Source organism: Pristiophorus japonicus, chromosome 21 (genome assembly GCF_044704955.1).
Source record: "Pristiophorus japonicus isolate sPriJap1 chromosome 21, sPriJap1.hap1, whole genome shotgun sequence".
Taxonomy (NCBI): domain Eukaryota; kingdom Metazoa; phylum Chordata; class Chondrichthyes; family Pristiophoridae; genus Pristiophorus; species Pristiophorus japonicus.
In genome coordinates, this window is record NC_091997.1 from 15,986,557 (window position 1) to 16,010,940 (window position 24,384).

Sequence of the window (24,384 nt, forward strand, 5' to 3'; positions counted from 1 at the left end):
AAATCCAGGGATTTTAAGTCACATTCTTCATGGGTCATTATCATGTTGAAATAGTGTACTTCCAACTTTACTATAAATAATTCTTAAACGATTAGAAAGACATTCCAAGTGGAAATGCCTTACGATTCTGTGAGCAAGGGAACCGTGGTCATTTCAAATGGTGGCAGGAGCTGAAATGATGAGGAGGAAACATTATACTCAAAAGAACAATTTTAGCTATGCTATGGAGCATGTGCAAGAGGTTAAGAAATTGTAAAAAGTTGACAAAGAAATTAAAGTTGAATGTGAACAAGAAATGGTGGTATCTAAGCGCCACAGAGAGTTATGACTGCCCCGACAGCCGAGGCTTAATGGTAGTATTCTTGCCTTTAGAATCAGAAAGTTGTGGCTTCAAGCCCCACTCCCAAGACTTGAACACATAATCTATGCTGACACATCAGTGCAGTACTGAGGGATTGCTGCATAGGTGCCATCTGTTGGCTAAGTATTAAACCAGAACCTTGTTTGTCTGATCAGGTGGATGCAAAAGATTCATGAAGAGCAGGAGAGTTCTCGAAAGTCATGGCCAACATTTATCCCTCAATCAACATCTACAAAAACAGATCAACTAGTAATTTATTTAATTGTTTTTTCAGTCCTTGCTTTTTGCAAATTGACTGTTGCATTTGCCTATAAAGCAACAATGACTACATTTCCAAAGCAATTCGTTGCTGTACAAGATATTTGCCATTCCAGGGTACCCTCCCCAGAGCAAGAGATGGCAGCTGATGCCAACACTATGTACAGGACCTGGGAACAGTGGGGGTAAGATATTTACCAGGCAGACAGCTCTATCTGCATATCACAAAGTATTGACTGTCATCCTGCTACATGCTTAATGTTTCCCCATGCCACCCTTACAGCTCTTTCATTGCTTAACATGCAGGCTCATACTCAAACAGAACATTCATTCAAGTTGTAACCCTTGGCACATCGGAATATGGGCAAACAGTGGATAACACAACCTGGCTGCATTATATATGGGCATCTACTGACGCACAGGATGGAGTTTGGGCACGTCATCCACTGTGTATGTATTTCTTAACTTGCAACATCCCAAGACTACTTCTTTGCTTGCATTACAAGATGGCACTTAATAGAAGGAAATAGATTCAAACTACTAACTCTTGACTCCCATTTGAACTTCTTTGCCAATAAGAGCATAAGAACATAAGAATTAGGAACAGGAGTAGGCCATCTAGCCCCTCGAGCCTGCTCCTCCATTCAACAAGATCATGGCTGATCTGGCCGTGGACTCAGCTCCACTTACCCGCCCGCTCCCCATAACCCTTAATTCCCTTATTGGTTAAAAATCTATCTATCTGTGACTTGAATACATTCAATGAGCTAGCCTCAACTGCTTCCTTGGGCAGAGAATTCCACAGATTCACAACCCTCTGGGAGAAGAAATTCCTTCTCAACTCGGTTTTAAATTGGCACCCCCGTATTTTGAGGCTGTGCCCCGTAGTTCCAGTCTCCCCGACCAGTGGAAACAACCTCTCTGCCTCTATCTTGTCTATCCCTTTCATTATTTTAAATGTTTCTATAAGATCACCCCTCATCCTTCTGAACTCCAACGAGTAAAGACCCAGTCTACTCAATCTATCATCATAAGGTAACCCCCTCATCTCCGGAATCAGCCTAGTGAATCGTCTCTGTACCCCCTCCAAAGCTAGCATATCCTTCCTTAAGTAAGGTGACCAAAACTGCACGCAGTACTCCAGGTGCGGCCTCACCAATACCCTATACAGTTGCAGAAGGACTTCCCTGCTTTTGTACTCCATCCCTCTCACAATGAAGGCCAACATTCCATTTGCCTTCCTGATTACCTGCTGCACCTGCAAACTAACTTTTTGAGATTCATGCACAAGGAAAAATTTGATTTTAGCGCCCCAAAAAAAAACCCCCAAAAAATAATTTAAATTTAAAAAAAAAAAGGGGCCTTGAAAATGTCTGCTGTGTCACCCAGGTCGGGTGGCATGGTCTTAATGTTTTATGTTTTGCAGGTAAACTCAAAAGAGTTTCATGCACAAGGACCCCCAGGTCCCTCTGCACCGCAGCATGTTGTAATTTCTCCCCATTCAAATAATATTCCCTTTTACTGTTTTTTTTCCCAAGGTGGATGACCTCACACTTTCCGACATTGTATTCCATCTGCCAAACCTTAGCCCATTCACTTAACCTATCTAAATCTCTTTGCAGCCTCTCTGTGTCCTCTACACAACCCGCTTTCCCACTAATCTTTGTGTCATCTGCAAATTTTGTTACACTACACTCTGTCCCCTCTTCCAGGTCATCTATGTATATTGTAAACAGTTGTGGTCCCAGCACTGATCCCTGTGGCACACCACTAACCACCGATTTCCAACCCGAAAAGGACCCATTTATCCCGACACTCTGCCTTCTGTCAGCCAGCCAATTCTCAATCCATGCCAATACATTTCCTCTGACTCCACGTACCTTTATCTTCTGCAGTAACCTTTTGTGTGGCACCTTATCGAATGCCTTTTGAAAATCTAAATACACCACATCCATCGGTACACCTCTATCCACCATGCTTGTTATATCCTCAAAGAATTCCAGTAAATTAGTTAAACATGATTTCCCTTTCATGAATCCATGCTGCGTCTGCTTGATTGCACTATTCCTATCTAGATGTCCCGCTATTTCTTCCTTAATGATAGTTTCAAGCATTTTCCCCACTACATTGATGTACAAGGGAAAAGTGAAACCAGGGGCTTCTGCAACGCTCAGGGCTAATACAATTTTACTTGTGTATGTCTTGTCCTCATTCCTACAAAGGCATAAACCTGACCATACAAACACAGCACGCATAATGTAATCCCTGTTTGAAAGTGTGTCTTGGATCCAGCATTGCAACATATGTCCTTTTCTGTCTTTGTAGGCCTGGGTGTATAGCCTGAGACTACTGCTGATAGGCTACAAAAATATTGCATCCCACAGCAACCAGCATTCCTCTCATCAACATTTGAATGCACCAGTGCAGCTACAAATTTCCAGCGGATACAGTTAGTGGAGGTAGCACTGGGTGACTCACAGTGTATCATGAGGAGCATCATGTGCTGCTGGAGCTGGAGCTGTCATCAATGACACCCTACCTTTTAAGAAATGTAGCAGTATGGTGAAATGGGACAGCCATGTCATGTTTCTGTTGTTATTCAATAGGAAAGGAGATGAAAATGCTGGCCATTCTGACCAGTGCATCAGTCATGTGTTTATAATGCATTGCCTGATGGTGCAGATCATCCATATGTTAGCCTGGAAAGAAATGGATGGTTCAGGGTGTAGAAGAAGCAGTAGAAGAAAGTTCAGTGAAGTATGCTACTGGGATTGGAGAAGAATGACATTGTAATATATTTGCTTCGTGGGTTCTTTGCTTAAGAATTCATAGCAACACATTGCTATTAAGAACTAGTTGGTTAATTAGCAACGGTTTAACAATCACACTACACATTATCAGTTCATCCACCAGACTCATAACCTCATGCCTCATCGTGGATCCCCTGAACCCAACTGGCTGGGGTTTTATTGAGTCTTGCGAATATCACGTGATTGGCTAAGCCACTCACAACTCAACAGCTCTACCAACTAGTGAGCATACTCACAGGTGCATACATTACAGATATGAAGTTGGGGAAGACAGGCGTGAGTGCTGGGGCTGCAGGTGATGCAGAGCTAAGATAGATATGAGTTGGAGTCTTATCTTAACAGTTCTGGTTGGATCATTAAACTTTTTCAGCATTGCAGCCAGGTCTTGGATGCTATGTTTCAGAAATTCCTCTGCTCTGTCACCTTTGCCCACTTGTGCCTAGCAACTTGCCTGGGCACCGTTCTGCCATCTGAATGGAAGAGCTCCTCGTTACTCCTGTTTGCCTCCTCCACCACCACCTCCAAAGCAGCCTCTGAAAACTGGAGGGGGTGGGGGTTTCCTGTACCATCTCTGCCTGCCATTTCCACTGTCGAACTGTAATTAAGTTCACTGCAGCTAACGAACGTGCACCTCCACTTTCCGGCACTCAAATTTCTCCCCCAAGCTTTTTACTAATGCATCAGACACCTGTTTGATACACGTGTCAGCGCATCAGTTGATACAGCAACGCTATTCTGGATTGAGCCAGAGGCAGAAAAGTTAAAGATATTGATGACCTTGCCTGCACATAATAGCTCCTTGCAGCAAATGTCAAAGCTATGCAACGTGCACCCTGCTATTCCAGAGATTGCAGTTGTCTTCAACCCTTCAATATTGGATTTGAGATCCATCACTAACTTTACCTTCACTTATGTCTGCCACAATCTCCATAACGAGCACCTAGATGCTTTGTGGCTTTTTCAGCTCCTTCCAATGGATGTACTCCTTTTAATGTGCTTCCTTTTTTCATCTATTCCTGTTCTGATGAATTCCTGTAAATACTTCACTTATCACCGCATACGCTTGCTGACCTACATTGGTTTCTGGTTAAGTAACTCCTCAATTTTAAAATTCTCATCCTTGTTTTCAAATCCCTCCATGGCCTCGCCCCTTCCTATCTCTGTAATCTCCTCCAGCCCCACAACCCTCTGAAATATCTGCGCTCCTCTAATTCTGGCCTCTTGAGCATCCCTGATTTCAATCGCTCCACCTTTGGTGGCTGTCTTTCTACTACCAAGGCCTAAGCTCCGGAATTCCCTCGCTAAACCTCTCTACCTCTCTTTCCTCCTTGAAGACGCTCCTTAAAACCTACCTCTCATCTGCCCTATTATCTCCATAAGTGGCTCGGTGTCAAATTTTGTTTGATAATGCTCCTGTAAAGCGCCTTGGGATGTTTTACTATGTTAAAGGTGCTATATAAATACAAGTTGCAGTTGTTGTCTGCTTACCAGTGATATAGCAGGCAAGAATAGACTTTTTTCAGGACTTTAAAAATAAACATTGCATTATTTCATACACATGAAGATAGTTGATAAATATGCTGTATTTAGAATATCTATTTCTGCTTTCATTAACAAAGCCTGTTTTAATAGAAAAGATAAAGTAAGGAATACAACTTACTCTAAGGTCTTTGCATCTCTTTTTTCCCTGCAAATGAACAAAATGAAAGGAGTCAATAAAATACATTGAATGAAAGGACGAGGAAATCATCTGAGGTTCAGCTGTAAATGTGAAAAATTAAAAGCAAAAACCATTGCTAATCACCAGCATTTGGACCAATTAACACGTAAGTCTAAAGCTTGAAAATATAAAGCAATTTACCAAATGCAGTCAGAGGTGCTTTATGTAACTTCAAAAAAGGATTCATCCCATCAAATTAAGTTTTATAACATTTTACAACAAGTAACATTTTAAGTTGTACGTTTAGTATATTACTGTGGTGGCTTGAAACAAATGATTTATTTAATGTGGTTTATATTTCTACCAGTACTATCTTGAAATGTCTATGTGCCCTGCAACTGTTTCATTATCACTGTTTTCCTCCTTGTTTTATATCTTTCATTGGCACCGCTTACTACTTCCTGTTTGTCTCTCCCTTTAACCCTATTATTATCATTCCGCACAGCTACCAGCCCTGAAATTCCTGGGTTGAGGGAGGGCTAAGTTCATATTTTCACCTTGCAGGGGCAGGAATTTGGGCTGGGCCCATGGTCCGCAGGATATCCACTCCAGATATGCTTTGCCGTAAATTACACTGAGTATTACGGCACACTGAAAAAGCGGCCACCTTTTGAATGCCCATGTAGGACAGAATGGTCTCCACGCTGTGCTCAAAGCCTTAAGACAAATTGGAGCTGGACTCCCCCCATGCTCTGTTGACATTGTGTGCAAGCTCACTGGCAGGCTGGAAAGTGCAGCTAGCATTTCGTGGTGTATGTCCATGAGCGGTAGCCTGAGCCCTCGAAGTATGCATATGAGTCCTCTACAGCAGAACTAATATGCAACCTCACCCTCTTGCGAGCTGGCACCTGTGGTGTCCTATTCCCCTGCCCTAGCTCCTGTCCACTTGTGCCCAGCAAGTCACCACATGCAGATACGTCCTCTAACCTATCCTCTAAAGTCTGCGTGGGATCAGTATCTGAGCTGGTGCTTGCGAGAGTCAGATCACACGGTGCAGCTTCAGGAATACTGCGCTCCTCTGCCTCCAATGGCTGAGGGGCGTTGACATTCGCAGCAGCTGAAATGAGAGAGAGGAACAAGGATTAGCTTGTGGTGTGAGGGAGAGCAGAGAGAAAGAAGTAGGTTTTGAAAGCATCTGCAGCTTGCTGTGCAGAGTGTGTGGGATGAGGGAGAAGCCAGAAGAGACAGAGGATTAGGTATAAAGGAACCCTGCATGACATCGCCTCCAGAGTTAGCAGTGACCACGGCCTCCGCTCTGCCCTTTCCCATTTGGCCAGCAAGCTCTCTTCAAGAGGAGAGTGGGTGTGGAGACGGGCTTTTCCTCCTCTTGAAAGAGCCTGTTGCCTTATATTGTGTGCGACCTTCTGCAAGGAAGGGGGAAGTGTGTCATTGACAGTCTTGTGAGGTGTTTGGAGAAAATGGCTGTTATGGTGGAATAGCTGACAGTCTGTGTGTGGGCGAGTGAAGGTTGTAATAGTGGTGAGCGTGAGCATGAGGAGAAGGAGGTTCAGTGAGGTGCGGTGCAGTGATTGCAGGATAGTGCAGGAGAGTGTTTTAAGTGTTGTAATTAATGAGGCTGTGAGTTGTGCAGCTGCGATGCTGAAGTATTTTAACAATCTCCTTACCTTAACAACTCTGATTAAATCATTGGGTTTTTTTTCTTGCATTGTAGCCATGTTCTTGGTGCAATGCTCCTGGCATTGACATACTCAGCAATCGCATCCCACTACCTCCTGGGTAATGCCCGAAGGGCTTCCTGTTCCCTGGGAGAAAAAGGGTGTCCCTTCTCCTCTCCCCTGCATGTAGCCTTAGTGCCTGCTCACTTCTGACATTTGCGTAGCAATGGTATTATTTAAGAGGACAGTGTGTTCACTCAGCTTTCAAAAAGCAATTGTATTGCTATCAACAAGTATTTTACACACAGCCTATGTTTTTCCTTGTGCTCTCCACAGATGAAGGCAGTGCCCTGGTGACCAGGAGTGACTAAGCGAGTACTTCCACAGTCATCCATACTTTCACTCTCTCAGACCACCTCCCAGAGTCCTTGAAGCATAAGCACTTACATTTTCAACAAGAATTCACTTCAGCCAGTGATGGCAACATAGCAGTATGTTGAGCATGGATACAGGGCCAGGCTCCTGTGTTGCCTAGAGATAGAAATGTCATTGTTGATGCTGAATCAATGCAGGAGCAGCAATGTCACCCAATTACAATTTATGTAGTTCGACACTCGCTTCATGAAGCATAGTTTAAATGAATGTCTAGGGGGGAGAAATTTGGTTGGCAAGGGTGCTACAGGGGCGTTAAAGGGTTTGCAGCTGCCAGTGCCGACATTCGCACCGCTTGGCAAATTCAGTGTGCTGGTACCGGCAACGCTGAGGTGTCTCCTCCGGGAGTGTCGCGCCCCCGCTATTGACACGGTTTGTGCTGCACCCGTAGCGCCCCATAGTGACACCACCAGAGAAAGCTGGTGTGCAGAACTGTCCCGGGACACAATGGGAAGGAATGACTGCATGAGGTAAGTGTGATTGATATTTTCTTTTTTGCGATTTAACTTTATTTGGGGTGAGTAATGTATAGGGAATGTTTTTGTGTTTTTTGTTCCGATTTTTTTTTGCAGAAAGGCCTCTTTTGGGTCGCTATGAAGCCGGCTCTTTAGCACGAGATATTCAGTTGCTCACCCGGCTTAGTGCTCTAAGAGAAGTGTGGAACGCTTCCCTTAGCGCTCCACTCCACTCTCAGGGCACAAAAACTGAATTTTGCTGTTCCCGTCACTAAAACATTTCCGCCGCTAAAATTAACGGCCGCCCAACATTAGCGTCTCACGAACCCGCAAACCAAATTTCTAGCCCTAGGTGCTGTGCAGGAGTGCTTGAACCAGGTGTCCATCAATATAGGCCAACTGTCTAGAACTGTGGAACAGGGATGTCCCAGATGTATGCTGACATGTTGCACATTGCATTCATAATTCTAAAGCGTAGCTACTGCATGTGCAAACTGATGTGCTTGTATTTGGCTGCTCTGGATGCATTTGATGGCAGGGAGAAGCTGTTAAGACAGGCTTTGTTTCTTTGGGGAAAAGAGTATATAGCCTTAAGAAGCAAATAAGAACGCCTGTCTAGCTACAAACTACCTGCTAATGAAAATCCCAAGCATTATCTGAGCCCCTGTCCTCTGGTTTAAGGGCAGTTCTCACATACAGGATATTTTGATTGGTAACCCTGTCAGTCATTTTCCTGCGTAACCATGAGTACTGAGTGAATGTATGGTTTGTGCAGCTCCAAAACCTTACAAGGAGGGCCAGCAAAATCCCTGGCCAGTCATTGGACTGGTGTAGGGTCTCCCAAGTAGTTTGTACACAGAAATAGTGGACCTTCGTCATCCAGTAGCCCTCAGATTTAGCAAATATAGCATTGGGCTGGGAAGTACTTAGAAACAGAGTAGAAACACAATTAAATATATGCTTGGACAATATCTGTTATAATTTTATAGGATCTTTCTTCCACTCAAATCCTCCCAATATTAGGTCAATCTGGAGCAGAGATTCTGCAAGGGAGCCATTCTATTGGCTCCCCATTGGTTGCCACTACTTCTGTGATTTTCCACTGGAAACAATGACAACCATTGAATATTATCCATTCAAATATAGCAGGTGTATTCAAAGCAGATGGTAATGCAAGGAAAGGTCATTTAATATATAATTCCCATCACTATAACAGTGCTGAATTGCAAGGGACACCACTGATGTCCAGCTTGCTATCAAGGCGAGGGATTTAAAATTTAAAAATCATGTCTCATATTTCTGTGCAAATATTCTGTAAAGAAGGATTTACACGACTAATCTAATTGTTCATTCCCTATTTCAGTGGACCGAGTGTATATATATTTTTTTAAATGTTTTATTCGGTGCCAATCTTTCCATTTCTTTGTCAGATCAACTTGTCAGATCATAAACGCCAAAGGTCATCTTGCACCCATCAAAGATCACTCTGCGCCAATGATTTTGCTCTTAGCCAAAAGGCCTAGAGCCAAAGCTGCACCGTTCCTGGAAGTACTGCAATACCAGGTTCGTGCCATGGAGGTGGACGGGGCAGGCCCCCCACCCACCTCCTATTTCCAAAAAGCATAGGAAAACCACCTTCCTGATCCAGGGAGAACCACTTTCTGGTCATGGTTACTCCCCTGTCAGGTCAGTTACGCATGATCTTAGCCAAAAGGCCGAGAATATACTAAAAAAGCTTAAATGCTTTCTGTTTTTTGGGTTTGAGAAACACTGTCAGGCTTTTGAAGATCTTGCCTTGTGTTGAAGGATGCTCCACAGGTTGGTATCTGGGGTGAAGGAATTGAATTGGAGATGGAGAATCACCTGAGCCACATGAAGCAGGTGCTAAACTTGAATGCCCATTGGAGAAGCCTTCGGATATCTATAAAGCGGTCTGAATAGCTATACTCTGAATAGCAATTGTTGGTTTTGCATCATTATGCTAAACAGCAGGTTGACCAGAGAACTCAACTGCTGTACAAACATCCCCCGGCCTAAATACCAGGCACACTATCTGCGTATTCCCAGATAATGCAGTGGTAGGGATATTGTACATGACTTGTGCACTTTCCTCTTCATCGTCTGCTTGTTGTAACTGATGCATCTTTTCATCTGTCAGCGCTGAACCTTCCAAACGATTGAGGTACCCCCAAGACAGGCCCTGCGGCAGATCCCATGCCTCCATGGTGCCTGACAGCAGATGTGGATTCCCCTTCTTGGGTCAATCCATTTCATTGGCTGGAAACGATCCTTGCCAGTGGATTCCTTGCTCTCAGTCTATCAGTAGCCTATGAAGTGGTAGCAGGCTATATCATGAGCAGAGTAAATCCTGAAGAAGACAATGGCTAATCTGTGGAGACAAAAAAAGGCAAGTATAAGCAAACATGCTGCAAAACTGAAGACAGACAGCAGAAGATAACATTTTGGAAGAGACTTAAAATTCTAAATATAGAGAAGCTATGAACTATTGTATAAAGGACGTGTTCATTGTAAATTAAAGATTTTACAGAGTTTTTGTAGTCTGATAAAGTTCAATTGATGTGCAGCACTTTCCCACCTATTTTAATAGATGCGGAAGAAGCAACTGTAATTTCAATTTACCTGCCATCAAGGGCTCCACGATAGATATTCTGCTCTCTGGATGAATTTCAAGGATCTTGGCAGTCTTGTCATAAAGCCATGTTAGACTTTTCTCTGATAGCATAGCACCATGTCATGCCTTTTTGACCATTGGGTATTGTAATCCAGCTTTTTTATTGTATTCCTTTTCAGGTTATTAATTCTTTGTTGACAATTCTATGGTTCTTGGTGATGGTTGGAAGCTTTATTAACTCTTAGCTACCATGTTTGATGCAAATGACCTTCCTTTGGGTGATGCCAACACTGCAGATGTTGCCAAATAAAGCTTCTTGATATTGCTTAGATTGCTTTAAGAGAATAAACAATTATAACTGAAGAAAACATGGCTGCCATTGTCTCCTATGAACTGCAGCAACATAAATATGTTCTATTTGTCAGCATACATTACCACATGTGGAGAGGCTTATTGAGATTTTAAAAATGGCAATTAACTTCTGCACTACATTAAACTTCTGCCAAAGCAGCACTCGCAATGTTAAAAGACTTCAGTGCCCATGAATTCAATTCAATGATGATCGGTGCTGTCTTTCAGATGAGATGTTAAATTGAAATCTCTTCTGCCATCTCAGGTAAAAGATCCAATGGCACTATTCAAAGAAGAGCAAGGGAGTTTTCCCAGTGACCTGGCCAACAGTTCTTTAGTCAACATCACTAAACAGATTGATGTAGATTTTCAGCTTGCCAACCTGGAGTGAAACTGTGAAGCGGCTTTCCACTATAGAAACCAATGGAAATGAAGATCGGCAGTTTCTATCATGGGAGGTTAATCCGTAACAGTAGTTTTACTGGTGCAGATCTACCTCCCATTATAGAAATTGCCCGGGTAGCAAGTTGACATTGTACCTCGTTAGTCATCTATCTCATTGCTATTTGTGGGACAATGCTGTGCGTAAATCAGCTGCTGCATTTCCCTACATTATTATAGTGAATACCCTTTAAAATAGTTGATCGGCTGTGATGTGCTTTGTGACGTCCAGAGGACATGAAAGATACTATATAAATGCACATTTTTTTCTTTTCTTTCTGACTTTAAATCTCAGTTAAAAGGTTAAAAATAAAATTACTGACTCGCAGGTGACAAATCTATGAGTTAATGTACTTAAATCGTTAAAGCAACACTTACAAGCCCTCTCGACGACAACACATTATATAAGCAAGGATGAGACTCAGAATCAGGCCAATTACTAAAGGAACAGCTATTGTGACCACATAGTCCGAATAGTAGTTCCTGCTTTCAAGGAAATTTGAAGGTGGGTCATATTCTCCACCATCAGTAAGGACACCATCTCCAGGAACCATCTCAGCCTCAGGTATATCAGGTTTGGATTTATCAATCTGTAAAACAAAAAAACAGTGCATTACCTCTGAAGGATGAGTGTGTATAAATAAATACATCATACATTAAAATATTGCATCTATATGCATTCCCTGTCACCTTCTCCCATTATAAATCCCAATGTTACATTTATAGGAAATGGCCTTCCTTTGGTGTTGACAACACAGCAGATGATGCCAAATAAAGCTTCTTGATATTGCTAAGATTGCTTTAAGAGGATAAATAATACATGCACTTCCTGTCATCTTTTACCATTATTAATTCCAATGTCCACATTTATGTGGAAACAGCATAAACATTTCATAAAGTAATTACATTCTTCTACCAGTGGTTGTGCTGTAACAGTTCAGTTTTGCATTTCCACAGGCCCCCCCCACTGCCCCCCCCCCACTGCCCCCCCCCCCCCCTGGTCTTGTGCTGCAGTGGAGCAATCAACTTTACTTCTTTCCACAAGGTTTGTCAAGGTATTATATCGAAATAAGGCTTTGGCTGCCAGCCAAGATGTTTTAAATTTTTTGAACTCCTAAATCAGTCACGATCTTGTTTTTCTCCAGGTAAGTAACGGTGCTTTCTGTAGCTATACTTCACATATACATTATTAAATATTTTTAAAATGTCCCCCGCCATGCCTCCCGCTCCTGTTTTCAGTCACCCTCCTGCCTCCCTGCTGATGTCCATGGGGTCCCACCATTGAGCTGGGATCTGCTGCTTCCTATTTGCTGGCCCTGGCTTTCCTCTTTTTACTCAGGGCTCCTCCATTGTCGCCTTGCATGCTCTGATCAATCTAGCCTTCCCACTGTACTGAGAACTTCCCTGCTCAGCTGCCTGACTCCCAGCTTCACCTTAGCCTGCACCCTAACCCGATGACCCCAAGGCCCACTCCTGGTGGCTCCTCACTGCAATTCCAATTAGCCACTGCAATTCCTGCTTTATTTTTGGCCTGGCTGCAGGTTTGCTTCCCTCCATAACCTACACTTCCTTTGCTCCTCGACCCAGAGGTACACTCCTGACAGGGCTTAAGGTTCTCCCTGACTTTCCTGCTCCTGCATGATTCCTCATCGGCCCAATTTACTTCCCCAACCACATTCCACTGTTTAAAAAAAAATTCTAATAGATCCTTTTCTGTTCTTTTTTTAATAGGCCTGATAAAATAACACTGCGGCATTCTAGATTGTTTCAAGATAAAGAGATGTTAAGACGGGCACTAACCTGCACTATGTGCTGGTGATTGAATACTATTTGACAGAGTAACATCTCTTTCTGATCATGTACAGTTTGACATAGACAGAACTGTGACTGGCAACTTGGGTTCAGTAAGCAACAACATTGCCTCCAACATAACCATCACTGGTTAGGCCAATCACCGATTGTGTGCCGCGCACACTCCACCCATTTACACGTGAAATTGTAATCACATATTACAAGTCGTCTGCTGCTTGAACCGATGGCAGTAAATGAACCAACACCATTTCTGGACCGCTGTCATTCCCATTTATGTCAGGTGAAAGGAGTTAAAATGATCCCTTTGATCTCTGAAATTTCATTGACCTGCAGTAGTTGTAATGACGTCCAATTTGATTCAAACTGGGCAAACCTGATTACATCTGAAATCGCCCACTGATTTTGATTAAAACCTTAACCCTACATTTCTCACAGCTGTCATTTTCAAAATATCAGTTCAGTGTAAAACATTGCCAATTTCCGCATTGATTCATTTTCCAAAAGAATTAAGACATTGGCTTTACTTCTGTTCATGCTTCTCTGAGTTGCCAACAGTCTGGGACTCCGACACCACATCAGCTGCCAGGAGAGGTCACTCTGCAACGCGCCCAGGTTTTCATTAGAACAGTGGAGATTTTGGGGAGATTTGATAGAAGTGTTTAAAATTATTAAGCGATGGGACAGAATAAATAGAAACAGACAGTTTCCAGTGGTTAAGAGATCTAAGCTGAGGAGGCATAGACATAAAATTAAATGTAAGAGATTTAGGGAGAACAGGAGAAATTTTTTCTCAGAGGTTTTGCACGGTCTCATTCAGCTTGAGTGAATGGCCAAGGAGGGGATGGCAAGGTAAAGGCATTTATGGTCAGAGCCAAAACAATGATATCGGCCTTCTTGATGTTCAAGTGGCGGAATGATTCATCACTTTTAACTCGTATCATTATAAAATAGACCATTCTTTGACTTACTGTGAACAACACCATGGGAGCGCTACTAGTTATTTGATAAGACCGTAAAATAAAATATCAACAATTTTATAAATTTTAACTGGAAAAGGCTTTTGAGAAGAAGATCCTGGGCTGGATTTTGCTGCGAAAATAACTGAGGCTAACCGCACTCACTGTTATTGATGTGCAAATCGGACAGCAACTTCTGGCGAGCACACATACAGTTAAATGAAATTAGGGGTGCGTGCAATAAAGGTGCAGCAGTTATAATGGGTGACTTTAATATGCACATAGATTGGGCTAACCAAACTGGAAGCAATACGGTGGAGGAGGATTTTCTGGAGTGCATAAGGGATGGTTTTTTAGACCAATATGTCGAGGAACCAACTAGGGGGGAGGCCATCTTAGACTGGGTGTTATGTAATGAGAGAGGATTAATTAGCAATCTCGTTGTGCGAGGCCCCTTGGGGAAGAGTGACCATAATATGGTGGAATTCTACATTAGGGTGGAGAATGAAACAGTTAATTCAGAGACCATGGTCCAGAACTTAAAGAAGGCTAACTTTGAAGGTATGAGGCGTGAATTGGCTGAGATGGATTGGCGAATGATACTTAAGGGGTTGACTGTGGATGGGCAATGGCAGACATTTAGAGACCGCATGGATGAACTACAACAATTGTACATTCCTGTCTGGCATAAAAATAAAAAAGGGAAGGTGGCTCAACCGTGGCTATCAAGGGAAATCTGGGATAGTATTAAAGCCAAGGAAGTGGCATACAAATTGGCCAGAAATAGCAGCGAACCTGGGGACTGGGAGAAATTTAGAACTCAGCAGAGGAGGACAAAGGGTTTGATTAGGGCAGGGAAAATGGAGTATGAGAAGAAGCTTGCAGGGAACATTAAGACAGATTGCAAAAGTTTTTATAGATATGCAAAGAGAAAAAGGTTAGTAAAGACAAACGTAGGTCCCCTGCAGTCAGAATCAGGGGAAGTCATAACGGGGAACAAAGAAATGGCGGACCAATTGAACAAGTACTTTGGTTCGGTATTCACGAAGGAGGACACTAACAACCTTCCGGTTATAAAAGGGGTCGGGGGGTCTAGTAAGGAGGAGGAACTGAGGGAAATCCTTATTAGCCGGGAAATTGTGTTGGGGAAATTGATGGGATTGAAGGCCGATAAATCCCCAGGGCCTGATGGACTGCATCCCAGAGTACTTAAGGAGGTGGCCTTGGAAATAGTGGATGCGTTGACAATCATTTTCCAACATTCCATTGACTCTGGATCAGTTCCTATGGAGTGGAGGGTAGCCAATGTAACCCCACTTTTTAAAAAAGGAAGGAGAGAGAAAACAGGGAATTATAGACCAGGCAGCCTGACATCGGTAGTGGGTAAAATGATGGAATCAATTATTAAGGATGTCATAGCAGTGCATTTGGAAAGAGGTGACATGATAGGTCCAAGTCAGCATGGATTTGTGAAAGGGAAATCATGCTTGACAAATCTTCTGGAATTTTTTGAGGATGTTTCCAGTAGAGTGGATAAGGGAGAACCAGTTGATGTGGTATATTTGGACTTTCAGAAGGCGTTCGACAAGGTCCCACACAAGAGATTGATGTGCAAAGTTAGAGCACATGGGATTGGGGGTAGTGTACTGACATGGATTGAGAACTGGTTGTCAGACAGGAAGCAAAGAGTAGGAGTAAATGGGGACTTTTCAGAATGGCAGGCAGTGACTAGTGGGGTACCGCAAGGTTCTGTGCTGGGGCCCCAGCTGTTTACACTGTACATTAATGATTTAGATGAGGGGATTAAATGTAGTATCTCCAAATTTGCGGATGACACTAAGTTGGGTGGCAGTGTGAGCTGCGAGGAGGATGCTGTGAGGCTGCAGAGCGACTTGGATAGGTTAGGTGAGTGGGCAAATGCATGGCAGATGAAGTATAATGTGGATAAATGTGAGGTTATCCACTTTGGTGGTAAAAACAGAGAGACAGACTATTATCTGAATGGTGACAGATTAGGAAAAGGGGAGGTGCAAAGAGACCTGGGTGTCATGGTACATCAGTCATTGAAGGTTGGCATGCAGGTGCAGCAGACGGTTAAGAAAGCAAATGGCATGTTGGCCTTCATAGCAAGGGGATTTGAGTACAGGGGCAGGGAGGTGTTGCTACAGTTGTACAGGGCATTGGTGAGGCCACACCTGGAGTATTGTGTACAGTTTTGGTCTCCTAACCTGAGGAAGGACATTCTTGCTATTGAGGGAGTGCAGCGAAGGTTCACCAGACTGATTCCCGGGATGGCGGGACTGACCTATCAAGAAAGACTGGATCAACTGGGCTTGTATCCACTGGAGTTCAGAAGAATGAGAGGGGACCTCATAGAAACGTTTAAAATTCTGACGGGGTTAGACAGGTTAGATGCAGGAAGAATGTTCCCAATGTTGGGGAAGTCCAGAACCAGGGGACACAGTCTAAGGATAAGGGGTAAGCCATTTAGGACCGAGATGCGGAGGAACTTCTTCACCCAGAGAGTGGTGAACCTGTGGAATTCTCTACCACAGAAAGTTGTTGAGGCCAATTCACTAAATATATTCAAAAAGGAGTTAGATGAGGTCCTTACTACTAGGGGGATCAAGGGGTATGGGAGAAAGCAGGAATGGGGTACTGAAGTTGAATGTTCATCCATGAACTCATTGAATGGCGGTGCAGGCTAGAAGGGCCGAATGGCCTACTCCTGCACCTATTTTCTATGTTTCTATGTTTCTAAATGCGAAAAGCTGCAAGTTGCTGTTTGAGATGCGCCATTTTGCCGTCAGCTGCGTGAAAACATCTCGCCATCAGGCTCCCCATTCAAATGTATTGAACAGCATGAAGTTCATGTACTGACATTGAAGATACGGATTTAAACCTGCCACTCATCCATTTCAGTCTAGATACCCTTTTAACGACGTATTAAGTCTTAATTACTGGTAAACAGCCTCTCTAGCACTGAAAATTAACTTTTACAAGTGTGGGGTCCCATTCCTTCAGCTTTTAATTATTGTTGGAGATTTTCAAAAAATGTAGATAAACAGTTTTTCACTTTTTCTGACTCTTTATCTTTCTCTCTCAAACTAATCTTTCTGTCCCTCTTTATTTTACTTTCTGTATCTGATTTGACATTGAATTCATTATTCTAACTTACACTTCCTGGTTCAGACTGCGCTGCACATTAATGATTCTTCAATCTGACTGGTTAAAGAGATACACCATTGCCTGTTCACAGATCCCAGATGCCCTGTTGGATGTCCTGCTGAGAGCAACTTGCCATGCAAAACCCCATGGAATGTCTATGGACAAGTGGAAGTCTAATGAACAGCCAGCGCCATTCGTTCACTGCTCACATCTGGCCCCGTTTGAACTGTGATAACCTAAAATATCCGCTGGTTGTTTAATTGGTGGATTTGGAAAGCAGTGAGCATTTGGAAAGCAGTGACAGGATCGGTCCAAGTCAGCATGGATTTATGAAAGGGAAATCATGTTCGACAAATCTTCTGGAATTTTTGGAGGATGTAACTAGTAGAGTGGACAAGGGAGAACCAGTGGATGTGGTGTATTTGGACTTTCAAAAGGCTTTTGACAAGGTCCCACACAAGAGATTGGTGTGCAAAATCAAAGCACACGGTATTGGGGGTAATGTAGTGACGTGGATAGAGAACTGGTTGGCAGACAGGAAGCAAAGAGTTGGGATAAACGGGTCCTTTTCAGAATGGCAGGCAATGACTAGTGGATTGCCGCAGGGCTCAGTGCTGGGACCCCAGCTCTTTACAATATACATTAATGATTTAGAGGAAGGAATTGAGTGTAACATCTCCAAGTTTGCAGATGACACTAAACTGGGTGGCAGTTTAAGGTGTGAGGAGGATGCTAAGAGGCTGCAGGGTGACTTGGACAGGTTAGGTGAGTGGGCAAATGCATGGCAGATGCAGTATAATGTGGATAAATGTGAGGTTATCAACTTTGGGGGCAAAAACACAAAGGCAGAATATTATCTGAATGGTGACAGATTAGGAAAAGGGGAGGTGCAACGAGACCTGGGTGTCATGGTTCATCAGTCATTGAAAGTTGGCATGCAGGTACAGCAGGCGGTGAAGAAGGTAAATGGTATGTTGGCCTTCATAGCTAGGGGATTTGAGAATAGGAGCAGCGAGGTCTTACTGCATTGTACAGGGCCTTGGTGAGACCTCACCTGGAATATTGTGTTCAGTTTTGGTCTCCTAATCTGAGGAAGGATGTTCTTGCTATTGAGGGAGTGCAGCGAAGTTTCATCAGACTGATTCCGGGATGGCTGGACTGATATATGAGGAGAGACTGGATCAACTGGGCCTTTATACACTGGACTTTAGAAGGATGAGAGGGGATCTCATGGAAACATATAAGATTCTGATGGGACTGGACAGATTGGATGCGGGAAGAATGTTCCCAATGTTGGGGAAGTCCAGAACCAGGAGACACAGTCTAAGGATAAGGGGTAAGCCATTTAGGACTGAGATGAGGAGAAACTTCTTCACTCAGAGAGTTTTTAACCTGTGGAATTCCCTACCGCAGAGAGTTGTTGATGCCAGTTCATTGGATATATTCAAGAGGGAGTTAGATATGGCCCTTACGGCTCAAGGGATCAAGGGGTATGGAGAGAAAGCAGGAAAAGGGTCCTGAGGTGAATGATCAGCCATGATCTTATTGAATGGCGGTGCAGGCTCGAAGGGCCGAATGGCCTACTCCTGCACCTATTTTCTATGTCTATGTTTCTATGTTTTCTTGATTAAAATTTTATCAACAAAAATATACATTAATTTTGTTTCTAGTAATCCTTCAGACCTTTTATGTGCAGAGAAGAAAATCTGATGTAACTATGCCAGAGTATTTTTGGGATGTTTTTGTGAGTTATTACCAATTTTAACAGATATTTGTCTCCAACGGTAATACTTACCAATGAAGTATTGCACCAGTCAATAATAAAGTAAGGACTAAATAAATCCTCACAGCTGGTGGGTTCCAGTTTTTCACTGCACTGCTCTTCAGGATGTATTTCTTCCTCCAGGCAAGAGGGAAAGAGAATATTGGATCCAACCTTTATGTACACCCTGCAAAACAAGCATGTCAAATTATATGGTCATATTTATTTTTCAATCAGATATGATTTTTCTTTTAAATTATATCATTGTGCCATGTTGATTTTAAAATTACAAATTTACACATTTCCTCTTCTCGAAGATTTAAATTCAATACTAGGCACTTGAGCTTTGTAGCATAAATGGCATTTTTTTAAATACTAATGTATGTTGATTATTGTTGTGATTTTTTTGTTATTATAATGAAGGATATGTTTTGATCACAAAGAGTTCTGTAGCAACAAACAGATCACAAAGGCACCAGCAAAATCAGAGAGGACATTTGGATATAGCTAGGAACATTTGTTTTATATTATTGGCATAAAACTTCTTCTGTGAAGTGCTTTGAGATGTTTTCTATGGCAAATGAAAGTTGCTCTTGCTGTTACTATAGAGTGAGACAGAGCCTCAGATTTCTTTGGATAGTGAACTACAAAGAAATAATTCACAATTTAGTAGTACCTAGTATGGCCATGAAGTACCGTATCATCATGTATCTTACAATCTGACATTCTGTGAGGCCCCTCGTTATTCACACCACCCTCTTACAATGCCTCTCCTCCATTGTCCCGCTCAGGTAGACTGCCCTCATTTAGTTCCACTCCTACCTATCCAAACATAGCCAGAGAATCTCTAGCAATGGCTTATCTTCATACCCACTCACCATTACCTCGGAAGTCCTCTAAGGATTCTTTCTCAGTCCCTTCCTCTCTCATCTCTCCCTAGGTGATATCATCTGCAGACATGGGGTAGACTTCCAAATGTATGCTGGTGCCTCCTAATTCTACCTCTCCACCACTTCTCTTGGCCCCTCCACTGTCTCTGTGCTCTCAGATTATGTCCAACTTCCAGTCTTACATGAGCCACAATTTTTTCCAGATAAATATTGAGACAAAAATTGACCAAAATCATTTTCTTTGGCTCCAGACACAAACTCAGTATACTTGCCATTAATTCCCTATTCCTATCCTGCACAAAGTCCGCTTGCCCATTACCCCTGTCCTTGCTGACTCCTGATCTTCTTCATGTATAAATTCCCCCTTACCCTTCCCTATCTCAATACAATGCTACAAACTCCCAAACACCACCCCCCCTGCCCCCACCCCCCACACACCCACCAACTCTCTGTTCCTTTGATTTTGTTCACTTCCTTCTCCTTACCAGTGGCGACCAAGCCTTCAGCCACCTAGGCCTCGTACTCTGGAATTTTTTCTTTAACCCTTTCTGAATCTCTGCTTCTCTCTTTTCCTTTAAGATCCTCCTTAAAGCTCACCTCTTTGACCAAACCTAAGATCTCCTTTGGCTCATCATCCATTTTTTGATTATCTCTCTCTCGGAAGCAATTTTGAATGTTTTTCTCCATTAAAGGTGCTATATAAATGCATGTTGTTGTTGTAATGGTAGCAACTATTTTGGTTGAGTGGAAGAGTATTCAATGCAATAATTCAATTTGAAATTTCAGATAACACACAAGGTAATATACCAGCCACTCTCTTTTCTTAGGGCACCAGTAAACTCTTCAAAACTAAGACCAGTACAACTAACTCTTCACACTACACTCTGGTCAAATAGGGCACAAACTAGAGAACTTACAGTGTATATAGCCATCTTCCCTAACAGCACTTACTTGTATACGCAACCTTAAAACATTTTCCTCTACTTTAACAGGGTGCATCAGCTATCTGTTGCCACTGGGAGACAGCCTTTAATTGCAAACTTTTATTTAATTAACTCAATCGTTGCAGGAAAAGAGCTTACACACAATGCCTGAAAGAAGCAGGGCACAAGGGGTGTCCTTGACATCAAGGAGGTTACAGGATATGAGGAGCAGGCCATGGAACTGTTGAGGATGCACTCTGCTCTAGCTTTGGGAGAGGTTGGTGCACAGTGCTGGTGTCACCCGCAAAGTTACCAATGCATCCCTGTGAAGCACCACACAATCACAAGCTTCCATCCCTGTCTTCTTAATCCTAAGGGAGTAATGCCCATTCTGAGCTTGTAGCATCCTTTCCTGAAAATCTACCAAAGCAACAAAGTAAAAATGTTAAGGAAGATGAGCAGGAGCATAATGAAGGAGAAGTCTAAGCAAGGCTATCCATGAGTTCCTGGGCTGTGTTCCTCTGTGAAAGCCCTCTATCTAACCCCCTGCATCACTTGTTTTTTTCACTCCCAGGTTTCAGCTCAGATACGTTCACCCAAGAGGAATTAGGTCATATAAGTGAGGATGTAGCATTGTGTTATTTCTGCAATGCACTTATGAATGACTCCACGAGGCAATGTGCTGTACTCAAACTGTAGTGACCTTGGTCCTTTATTCGTAACTCCAGTGTGAGGCACAAGCATGATGGGCAGCCTTTTATACTGGGCCCTGCACACCTATGCAGGTGACCCTCAGGTCTCCCACCGCAGTACCCTCTGGTGGACAGCCTCTGCCACAGGGGCAGGAAACCCCGGTCTCCACCAGTTGCACCCTCTAGTGGTGCCAGCATAGTATATACACAGTGTAAACCTTATTGGTAGTACATCAGGTAACACGTCTCCATCTTATGCAAATATACAGTGACTACACAGAGAGTATATCTATAGTCTGTATATATAACATCATTCTCCCCCAAGTCCTTTGTGCCGATTACCTTTGCACTATGTGCTCTGGCTTAGCTTTCCCCAGACTTAAGTGCCAATAGCCCTTGCACCTTGACTGTGCTTTGGCTTGGCTCTCTCCCTGTTAATCCCCAAGTCCTTTTGCCACAACGTTGGGTAGTGGTTACCAGTTTGGATGGTTCGATGATGCATTGGAGGTTCCAGTGGGTTCTGGGTGTGATTCATGTGTGTGTCCATGGCTACATACATCCATTTCCACCCCCACCCTCCCCCGCCCACCGACAGCAAGATCGTGCAGCAGGCCCATTACATTAACATACAGGATCAGACACAGTGCAAGTACAAAGAAAGGAAGTTACAGTTTGTATTGTGACACCTTGGTTCAGTGACTTACATTCGTTACGTTTTGTGATCGTGCACCAGGATTGGGTAGATTGCATTCATAGTTCAGTCATGATAAGTACTGAGGTAGCAGTACAGGTATGCGAGGACGCAGGTTCCAGAGCAACCAGACGGGGTCCTAGTCATCTGATAGCGGCGCTGCACCCCCTGATAGCGGGGTGGGCTTGGTTTGCTCACCTAGCCAGGACTCAGGGCCTTTGCCGTTGCCAAGTGGTGGACAGAGTCACTGATGTGTGTGGCTTCCCTGTCCACCTTTGAGGGCTGCAGAATCTTCTGACTGCTCTCTAACGGTGTTGGGAATCTGACTATTCCAGGTCCCGTTTGGGGAACTCGTTGGTTCTGACCTTTCGCTCCCGGACATGGCCGAGGTAGCGACTGGGTCTGGGGGCTTCACCGTCTCCACCCAGGTGGTGGGCAATGGCGGCCGATTGCGCATATTGGCGCCGTTTTCGTTTCCAGGTCCGTGGTGAATAGTGCCATCGGGTGCCTGCAGCGTAGGATAGACCTGGGGCATGGTATCAGGATCAGTGCCTTCACCCTCCTGAGGTCGCTGGCCTATAACATGTGGGGACACCTGGGGCAGGGCATCAGGATCAGAGTCTTTACCTCACAAATTTGCTCTCTTGCTATTTTTGGGTACACTCTATTCCCGACATCTCGCAATAGCATTTTGTTCTTTATATTAGGAATAGTACTGACATCTCGCACAACATTTTGTTCACAATCTTAATCGGTTCGTCACATTGATTGCCATGCATACAATGTCTCTTTAAGTTCAGTTGGTTGCAGGTCTCCTTTAAGAGAACCCTGTTGGCATTACCCCAATCAAATCCTTTGTTAGACATCACATGTTGGTCCCTCAGTGTTGCACCTCATGATATGGCCGTGGCCACCTTTCTTTTCAGCCACGCTGCACCTCGCTGCAGCAGGGATGCCATCTTGCCTCTGTCCTCGAGGTCGACTGCCTTGATCCTTCTCTCCGCGATTCTGCCGCAAAAGCTGGAAGCGTGCCAGTGAATTTGATCTTCCTCCCCAGGAGCCCTGCCACTGGAGCCGGGAAGGTACTTTTAGGCATTCCGGTCGGATCATTGCCACGCAGTCGTGATAGACGATTTGTGTCTCAGGTGCTGCGCTGGTCTGTTCTCTGGTGCCTGGTCCAAGCGAAGGTGAGATTTTGCTCTGCCTCTGAGCACGGGGGACATCGATTGCTGGAGTGAAGATGTCTTCCCATTTCCACTGGATCTTCCCCATCCACCTTCTTCCGAGTAGCGTTGGACCATCACCTGCAACAATCAACAGAGGTAACTTGTGCACCATGCCATTATGGATTACACTTACCAAGGGCTGGGATCAGCTCCTTGGTGTAGGTGCGCAACTTTTCCTGTACTGGAACCAGCTCAGGTCGTTTTTCATTCTATAGCCTCTCAAAGGCATCCTGGCTCATCACTGACTGGCTCGCTCCCGTATCCACTTCCATGAATACTGCAACGCCATTTATCTCGACTTCCATCTTCACTGGAGGACAATCGGTGGTGCAGGTATACACTCCATACACTTCTTCTTGGGGCTGAGTTGCCTCTCTGGCCAAATCATCATACTCCCCACTGGATTCAAAGTCATCTACCGACTCCTCTGCTAGACGGTGAGTCGTATTTCTTTTACACATACGCTGAAGGTGGCCCTTCATGTTACAGGCTTTGCATACGTACTCAGCAAACCGACAATGGTGAGCCCTATGGTTTCCTCCGCAACGCCAGCATGGTGCTACTCGATTAGTACCCTTCGGCTGACTCTGAGTTCTGGAACCCTGAGGTCTGTGCTCTCTGCCCTGGGCAGAGCCACGTTCTACAGTCTTGCCTGTGAAAGGCACCATTCTGTGTACAGTACTTGCCGGGTTTGAGTCCACAGGATGAATAATTTGCTTGGTACTGCAGGTCAAGGTCATGAACGCCTGACTGATGCTGATGGCCTTCTGCAGGTTGGCTGTGGTGTCGGCAGATAATAGCTTGTGAAGGAGGCCCTCGTGGCCAATTCCCATAACGAAGATGTCTCGCAATGCTGCGTTGAGGTGCGTGCCGAAATCACACGGTGCCGCAAGTCTCCTGAGGACGGCAGCATGTTTTGCAATCTCCTGGCCCTCAGTTCTGCAGTGAGTGTAGAATCTGTACCTGGCTGTGAGGATGCTCTGTTTTGGTTTTAGTTGGTCGCGAATTAGTTCAGTCAGCTCATCGTATGTCTTATCCTTGGCCTTCATGGGTGCCAGCAAGTCCCTGACGAGGCAGTAGATATCGGGCCCACAACTGGTCGACAATATAGCCTTCCACTTCTCCGCCAATGTGTCCGTCTCCCCTGCCAGGTCGTTTGCCACGAAATATTGCTTGAGCCTTTCCGTG

General features: G+C 44.0%; 1 protein-coding gene, 1 long non-coding RNA gene and 1 pseudogene across 7 annotated transcripts in view; 1 reads left to right on the forward strand and 2 right to left on the reverse strand.

The window, feature by feature from the left end:
* The window catches only part of LOC139233844 (epsilon-sarcoglycan-like), an 85,791-nt gene that overhangs the window by 13,576 nt on the left and 47,831 nt on the right, over positions 1-24,384 (reverse strand). For all 6 annotated transcript variants that reach the window (XM_070864440.1, XM_070864437.1, XM_070864436.1 and 3 more), the window contains exons 6-8: positions 18,808-18,961; positions 11,455-11,666; positions 5,090-5,116 (exon numbers count right to left, since the gene is read on the reverse strand). In XM_070864440.1, the coding sequence (XP_070720541.1) occupies positions 5,090-5,116; positions 11,455-11,666; positions 18,808-18,961 (393 nt within the window). The remainder of the gene's footprint in view (positions 1-5,089; positions 5,117-11,454; positions 11,667-18,807; positions 18,962-24,384) is intronic.
* LOC139233847 (uncharacterized) lies at positions 939-10,615 on the forward strand. Its single transcript, XR_011588227.1, has 3 exons — positions 939-1,069; positions 5,139-5,255; positions 7,102-10,615. It is a non-coding gene; the product is annotated as an uncharacterized lncRNA (long non-coding RNA).
* On the reverse strand, positions 9,179-9,379 carry LOC139234201 (U2 spliceosomal RNA; annotated as a pseudogene).